The 8,495-nt window shown below is 34.0% G+C and overlaps 1 protein-coding gene across 1 annotated transcript; it reads left to right on the forward strand.

Annotated features, from left to right (window-relative positions):
- Positions 1-482: 482 nt before the first annotated feature.
- Positions 483-7,280, forward strand: LOC107914201 (auxin response factor 1-like). Its single transcript, NM_001399831.1, has 17 exons — positions 483-618; positions 745-766; positions 1,194-1,321; positions 1,396-1,514; positions 1,662-1,768; positions 2,398-2,493; positions 2,583-2,639; positions 2,823-2,975; positions 3,075-3,159; positions 3,800-3,890; positions 3,989-4,153; positions 4,781-4,900; positions 4,980-5,055; positions 5,157-5,325; positions 5,399-5,883; positions 6,238-6,428; positions 6,739-7,280. The coding sequence occupies exons 4-17, from the start codon at positions 1,469-1,471 to the stop codon at positions 6,920-6,922; spliced, it is 2,025 nt and encodes a 674-aa protein (NP_001386760.1). The 5' UTR covers positions 483-618; positions 745-766; positions 1,194-1,321; positions 1,396-1,468; the 3' UTR covers positions 6,923-7,280.
- Positions 7,281-8,495: the final 1,215 nt, after the last annotated feature.

Below are 8,495 nucleotides of genomic sequence, written 5' to 3' on the forward strand. Positions count from 1 at the left end.
AATATTAAATTTTAATTTAGATTTAAAAAGTTCTATTTATCTAATCCTGTATTGAATATTTATTAATAAATATTGTAGTTTTAAAATATAAATATTAATATACTTATATATTTCAATTGTTTTCAAAATAAGTGGCATAAAATAAATTCAGACCAGATACTTCACATATAAATGACAAAAAAATAGATAATTATGTAATATATTATTATTTTATAATATTTTTGTTACTGACATAAGCATTCAATTTCAATGAGTCCTAATTTTTTTTAACATGATTTAGTTATTATGAAATTTAAATAAAATTAGGTTTATAGATAGAAATATTATTTCAATAAATTAAAAAACATATAATAATATTCATAAATTTAAGTCAATGATATAAAAGAGTGGGAAAAAGACTAAATCTATATTTATTTATGATAATAATGGGGATTTCTTTTAAATTTTTTATAGGTGTATTTAGAAGAGAGAGGAAGAAATAAGGGCAAAAAACAAAAGAAAAAACCTAGAGAGAGAGTGTATGTGTGTAAGAAAAAGAACAGAAAAAGAGGCAGCCATAGCCAAAAGAGCTCTTGTCGGCTTCGACCGAACATTGACGCAAACAAACTTATTTACACTGTTCGCCTCCCTCCTTTCTTCTTCCTTTTGTTTCTATTTTTTTTTCTTTTCAATTGCTTTGTATATTTTTTTTTTGGATCTGCTTTGTTTTTTCAAGCCTAATTTTTGTTTCTTTGGATCCTCCAGATTGAACAGAGAGCACTCAAAGGTAAGTTATTTTCCCCTCTTTAAATTAGTAATTTTTTTAGGGTACTTTGATTGCTCAGAAATGGAAGAAAATAAGGGAAGAAATGCTAATTTTCTGTTGCACTTGTTGACTGAAAATTTTGCTTACTGGTCACCAATTAGTTTTGTTCACTATTCCTCTTTTATATATAAATATATATATTTTTGAGAAATAAATTATATAATTAGACCTTTTTTATCAGATCTCAGCTCTTTTTTTTAATTCTATTCTATCTTTCTCACATATGTGATACGTATGTGCGAAGATTGTGATTTCTGTAATTGCAGAATCGTCGGGTCTTTAGAGTCATTGAATTTATTTATTTATATTGTAAACAGCAGTTTGGATCATTAGAATTGTTGGGTTTCTTTTCACTTTTCATTTTAGTTGGTCCATTTCGTTGTTGCAGGGACTTGTTAATATTCGGGTTCCTATAAGGCTCAAAGTAGGGTAGAGGTATACTGACACAGAGGTAGCAATTAGTAATTAAGGGTTTTGATCAGTCAGCTTTGTAGGATAATCAGAACGAACAATAATGTAATCTCAATTGTAAATGCAATCTTAATTAATGGTTTTTCACTATATTTACATGTTTACTTCTATAAATTCAGTGTTGTATCCTTTAATACAACCAATCTTCAGCACAGGGTTTCCATTGAGTGATTTCTTTTGGAGGGCGTTTCTATGGCTTTTCCGGCATCAGATATTCCATCTGCTGAACAACAAGCAGGTTTGTGAATTTTTACATGGTCTACATATTTTCCGAAGTTTTAAATGTGTCAAACTGAAATTTAGTTTCTTGGTATCACAAAATATTACGGTGACTTATTACTTTTTCTTAAAATTTTTCTTCCCTATCTCTTTTATGTAATCACAGATGATCCTTTATATCGTGAACTATGGCATGCCTGTGCTGGACCTCTTGTCACACTTCCTCGTGTAGGGGAGCGTGTTTATTACTTCCCACAAGGTCACATGGAACAAGTATGTCTACTGTACTGTAAATTTTTGAATCTGATATCTTTTTAATATTGATTATATTTTGAAATTTAAGGCGATAGTCCACTTTGACGTGTTCTTCTTAAAATGTTGGTTGGATTGGTTTGTGAACCTTTGCCATAGTGTTCTTGTTTTGATCAATATTATTTCTATATTAGTTAATGCAGTTATCGTGTGGTACTTGTAAGCACTTGCTTCTTGCTCTCTTTTCGGTGAGTCACTGATAATAGTATGTGCAAGTAAAAATATGGTCATATGCAGTGTCTTGAAACATTATTAATATATGTTGTCAATCATATTTGAGGATTGGTAACAATTCATATGATACAATGAATTATAGAAGGTTTATAGAAAGATATAATTTCTTTTGAGAATATATACCATTCAATAAGATCACAATATCTCATCTGCATTTCAGACTGTTTACTGTCAAGTTTGTGTTTGTTACATATTTTCAAGATTATTTACAATGCATTTCTGATTGAAAGCTTCTGTCCTGTATGATCAGTCATTAATTATCAAATTTTAGGTGTAGGTTTTTAACTTGACATAATGTTCATTCTATTAATCTCAAGTATCTAAATTTTTTGTTTCTTTTTATTCTTTATGTACAGCTTGAGGCGTCAATGCATCAAGGGTTAGAACACCAAATGCCTTCATTCGATCTGCCATCTAAAATACTTTGCAAAGTGGCTTCTGTTCAGCGTAAGGTGTGTTACTCATACTTCTTGGTTTTACGTTCTTTTGATTTTTACTTTTTAGTTTCCTTATGCTAAGTAATTTTTACCTCCAATCGCAGGCTGAACCTGATACAGATGAAGTTTATGCCCAAATAACTCTGGTACCTGAAGTAGATGTGAGCTCTCTTCCACTTTTTGCCCCTTTTTCTCTCTTTAATTCCATTATGACATATAGCTGATGTTGGAAGCTATATTTAGTTTCTAGAATATCTTGTTGGAATTACTTTGAATGAGCAGCATATATATATCTTTCTACACTTTCGCTGCCCTCACTTATGTTTTCCTCCAATATGGTCCAGCAAAGTGAGGTTATGAGCCCAGATGATCCACTTCAAGAACCTGAAAGGTGCATAGTCCATTCATTTTGCAAGACTCTTACTGCTTCTGACACTAGCACCCATGGTGGATTCTCAGTTTTGCGCCGGCATGCAGATGATTGTCTGCCCCCGCTGGTCAGCTTAAACACATTGATTGCATTTCCTTCATTTTGAATTTGATGTATTCCATTAAGTTAGAATTTTTCTGAAATTTCTATGCGGTTCTTGTCCCAGGACATGACACAGCAGCCACCATGGCAGGAACTGATTGCAACTGATCTGCATGGAAATGAGTGGCATTTTCGGCATATTTTTCGAGGTTATATATCATTTCTTTTTTGGCTGATGTTTTTATAGGTTGCCTCAGTGAGAGCTGGAAATTTTCAATCATCTAAGCTGTAAGCTTGATCAAAGTTGTTTTGCACTTGTTCTATCTGGTTACTTGGAACATTTCTTTACCGTCTACATGTGCAACTTTTACTTTTTGAATTTGGATAAACTTTTATGAATGTAGAGTTAAAGCTTGAAAATTATGTCGGTCATAGTTTGTCAGAATTAGAGAAGAGCCTTTTGACACTTGTTGGTTGTGATCAAAATTCCTGGAGTTGGAACCACTTATCACCTTCAAATGACTAAGTTAATATTACATCTTTTAATGATTTGGTATCTGTCCGGTCTCGTGAAATTGTTGTAGAAACTGGAAGAACTGATTTCCTAAGTTGAAAGCTCAAGAAGTTAAAAGAAAAATTGTTTTGCATCGATTCCTTTATATTATTCTTTAATTTACAGGTATTCATTTAAAATTGAAAGAAAATGTGGTATTGTAATTGTATTATATAGTTTTATCTTTGGAGACATCTATTACTTCTATCTATGATAGTGTGCTTATAGTGATATGAAGGTACTATTGTTTCTTGCATCCCATTCCTCGCCATTAAAAAGTTAAATACTATCTGCAGGACAACCTAGGCGCCACTTGCTCACTACTGGGTGGAGTGTCTTTGTTAGTTCCAAAAAGCTAGTAGCTGGAGATGCTTTCATATTCCTGAGGCAATATCTTTCTTGACAAATCCATTAACTGTTCTTTTTTGTTACTTTGTTTATTTCACTGCCTAATCATCTATCCATTCATATTTGCTGCTCTCCAGGGGTGCTAATGGGGATCTGCGTGTTGGAGTGAGGAGGCTTATGAGACAACAGGCAAATATGCCTTCTTCTGTTATATCTAGTCATAGCATGCATCTTGGGGTGCTTGCCACTGCATCTCATGCCCTCTCTACGCGAAGTATGTTTTCCATCTTCTACAAGCCCAGGTTTGTATTTTTTTCATCCTGCAGAGCCATCCAATTGTAACCCTATGTCATCATATTTTTTATCAATATTGTTAGCCATTTTTGTAGTTGTTGTTAATATGTTATTACAATTAGTTGTCCATTCAATTCATTTACTATTTAATTAAAATGAAGAAATTGTATGTTGCAGATTTTGAGTTAATTAATGTTAGCACATTTTATTTATAATCATTCTTGTTTGGCCCTGAATTTTGATTATTTGTGGATTAAAGTTGTAGGCATCTTTTTCTCTTCTAAGGTCATTATTTATTCTTCCTTCACTGTGTATTAAATATACTCTTCTTGAAGAGTGAGCTGCATTAGATTTTGGTATATCTATTCAGATGCGATACTTTAAGAAGGTGATAGGGTTTAGGGTATGATATGCATGCTCTTGCTCTATGCCTGTACATTTCTGTTTTTTTCTTTCTCTTCATATTTTCTGGCATTTTTAGTGGGGTCCAATAAACCAAAGTTCTTTTTTAAGTCCCCGTTTGTAAAGATTTCTTGAAATTTATAGCCCTGATTAAATGAAATTGAGTAATTATTGTGTTCTGTATGTATTTGTTGAAAGAGGAAATTTGTTCTAACAACCATTCTATTTACTAGAACAAGTTTGTCTGAGTTCATAGTGAGTGTAAACAAATATCTTGAAGCTCAAAGCCATAAGCTATCAGTTGGGATGAGGTTCAAAATGAGATTTGAGGGTGAAGAGGTACCTGAAAGAAGGTATTCGTCTGACCGAATTGTTTTCTCTAGTAGTAGGAAATCGGTAGTGCTTGTTAACCTGTAAAGACACTGCCTGCAGATTCAGTGGCACAATTGTTGGTGTTGAGGCTGATAAATCATCTGCATGGGCTGATTCTGAGTGGAGATCTCTCAAGGTTAACCAGTTTCTTCTGTAATTTCTTGTTCTCCATCGAGGCAAGACATTTCTTGGGATATTTGACTTCTGAATGCTTCTTACAATTTTGACTCTTTTCAGGTTCAATGGGATGAACCTTCATCCATCATACGTCCTGATAGGGTGTCCCCATGGGAATTAGAGCCTCTTGTTGCAACTAGTAACTCTTCCATCTCACAACCTGCACAAAGGAACAAGCGGGCTAGGCCACCCGTTCTACCTTCACCATCTTCAGATCTTTCTTCACTTGGTACATTTGTTTACTTGTCAACACCCTTATCTAGCTCTTGCTTGAGATTTTAATTGACCACTTTATGCTACAGGTATATGGAAATCACCAGTTGAATCTCCTTTCTCGTATTGTGATGCACAACGTGGGCAACCGTCACCTAAATTATCCTCCACTGCAAAGCCTAATTCTGTTGGCTTTAGTGGGAATAGCTCCCTGGCTGCAGTTTCTAGCAGCTCTAAGTATTGGCCTAACCGAGTTGAGAATGTTACAGAATCTGTTGCACCAGTTGTGAACAAAGAATCTAGTGAAAGAAAGCAGGGAACTGGGAATGGCTGCAGACTTTTTGGTATTCAGTTACTTGACAATATAAACATGGAAGAAAATTCACCTTTGGCTACAATTTCTGGGACTGGTGTTAATGACCAGCCACTTCATTCACTAGATGCTAACTCTGACCAGCAGTCTGATCCATCAAATCTTAATCAGTCTGATCTTCCTTCTATAAGTTGTGAACCTGAGAAGTGCCTGAGATCTCCTCAGGAGTCACAGAGCAAGCAAATTCGGAGCTGCACAAAGGTTATTCAATCACCCTTTTTTTTATTAAAAAAAATGCTTGAGAAAAAAATACCTTTGCATGCTAGAATCCCCTGAAAGTTCCACAATACCTTTTATTGTCAAATTTACATATATTTATGACTTTTGACAAGCTCTATTTGCATTTCTTCATGCTTGGGGAACATTGTAGAGATCCTTTTTAAAAGATTGATTTTACATTCTAGTGAACCTCACTTGTGTATTTAAGAAGCACTTAAATGTGCAAATGTACTGTAGTATATCTATTTCTCTATTGTACATTCTATGAGATTATTTGCATGCATGTCACTACTAATATGGTAGCATTTTATTAAACAAGCATATCTTTTTTTTCAGGTTCACATGCAAGGTATGGCAGTTGGAAGGGCTGTTGATTTGACACGATTTGACTGTTATGAGGATTTGCTAAAGAAGCTGGAATACATGTTTGACATTAAAGGTCAGCTTTGTGGATCAACAAAGAATTGGCAGGTTGTCTACACCGATGATGAAGATGACATGATGATGGTTGGGGATGATCCCTGGAAGTAAGTTCAATCTTCCTATCTCTAAATGGTGCTATTTTCTTGTTTGGAGGACATTCTTAAATCCTTCACTTGCATTCTTGTTTGATTGAAATGTTAAGAGAACTGTATATGATATGTTGAGAAATAAGCTTAACTTATTTTTTTTTGTCTTCAACAATACATCAGACAGTTTCCATTATTATTGGGAGAATGATAAATCGAAATAAATTTTTGGGAAGTTCAGAAAAAATCTAATTGTGATTTTTATGATACAGTGTAAATCTGAGTTCTGCTACTGATTCCTTTTGATCCTGTGAACCTTCAATTGCAGTGAGTTTTGCAGCATGGTGAGGAAAATTTTTATCTATACGTCAGAGGAAGTCCGGAAGTTATCACCTAAGATAAAACTTCCAGTGAATGATGATGATGATGATGATAGCAAAGCAACCAAGGCTGGGGTTGACACAGTTATCAACCCTGAAGATCGTTCATCAATCGTTGGTCAAGGGTGCTAAAGTAACCACACCTTTACGCACGTCAGGAACATAGTGCTTCCATAGAAGAGTTTTGAGAAAAAAGGAAGCTAGTGCTCAAGATTTTGTTTATATATATATATGCATTACCCAGATGATATATCACTATTGACATCGCAAGTCCGAAACAGCATCTATATCTAGGAAACTGCTGTTGTGTCAACAAATTCATCCGGAATGTGAGATTTGCATTGCCTGAAAGATGATGGGGTTCAGGTTTAGATTTTTTCTTTTTCCTTTTTTTAATTCTTCTTTAAAGTTTTTGCTAAAGCAACTCTCATAGGGTGGATTGTTCATTTGGATTTGAAATAGTCCGGAAAGTTTATTTCTTTTTGCCTTATTATTCTTTTCTTCAGTCTATTTGTTTTTTTTTCTTATATATAATATACATAACATGACATATTTGTCCTTTGTATATATGTATATATAGTTTGTCTCATTTCATTTGGATACCCTCGCTGTACTTCTATGTTGGTTTATCAAGAAATGTGGAAGGAGTGAATTTGATTCTGCATTTTGTGAGGAATTAGCTGAACATTCCAACTTCGTCAGAGCTTTGATATGGGATTCCGAACTACTGCCGGGTTATGTTAAGCAGTGAGCAACCTTGTCACGAGGCCAGCCAATTCGACCAAGGGATTCTGGTAAAAGAACTCCCAGATGAAAGCGCGGTGGTCAAAAACCCAACTGTGAAGCTGCTGCTAAATATATATAAAAACAAACAACAATCTGTTAAATAGATTCATGTAAAAGAATCAATCAAGGAATTCAATGTTTTTCACTTTATTACGAGTGAACCAGATTGGCCTACATTCAAGTTCCCAACCAACTAAAAGAGAGGGAAAATAAAGAAAAAAAAAAGGTAGAAAGAAAACGAACTCCATGGAACTTGTTTCGGCATAGCTTGCATTATGCCTAAAATAGAAATTGGTTCCTTAAAAAGGCAATTATTTTCCTTGTATATTTTTGGTTTATAGGAGGGTGTAACGTATCAAATTCTCGGAAGAAATTTAGAGAAGAAAGAAGAGAGAAATTTTAGGACAGAATGAGAGAGAAGAGAGTAATTGATTCCTTCTATTTTTATAACTGCTTCAAGTGTCCTTCAGTCGTAATAAGAGATGGAAAAATAGCCAGTAATAGCCTGGCGACGGTTAATCGAAACAGAGCGTTTTGTGCTAACAATCTAAGCTAAATGCATCGTTTTATTAAATGATCCCAGACCCCCCCTTAAACGCAGCGTTTTGTTATTACAATTAAAACAGAATTAAAAAGCAACTAACATAACAACCATGCAAAAACGTAATTAACGATAAAGAAAACAACCCATAACAAGTATCCTGTAACAACCCGTTTTCAGTGAAATCGAAATAGTAATTTTGGGACCACAAATCCGATGTGAGAATATTTATTTTAATATTATTTTAAAATCTACAGAATGTTAGTAAGGTCGTATAAAAATTTCGTTAAGAAATTTTATTGTTTGCATGCTTAATTTGGTAAAAAAAGACTAAATCGCACAATGTGCAAAATTAGAGTTCTACAAGTTAAAGGTACT

Source organism: Gossypium hirsutum, chromosome D10 (assembly GCF_007990345.1).
Source record: "Gossypium hirsutum isolate 1008001.06 chromosome D10, Gossypium_hirsutum_v2.1, whole genome shotgun sequence".
NCBI lineage: Eukaryota > Viridiplantae > Streptophyta > Magnoliopsida > Malvales > Malvaceae > Gossypium > Gossypium hirsutum.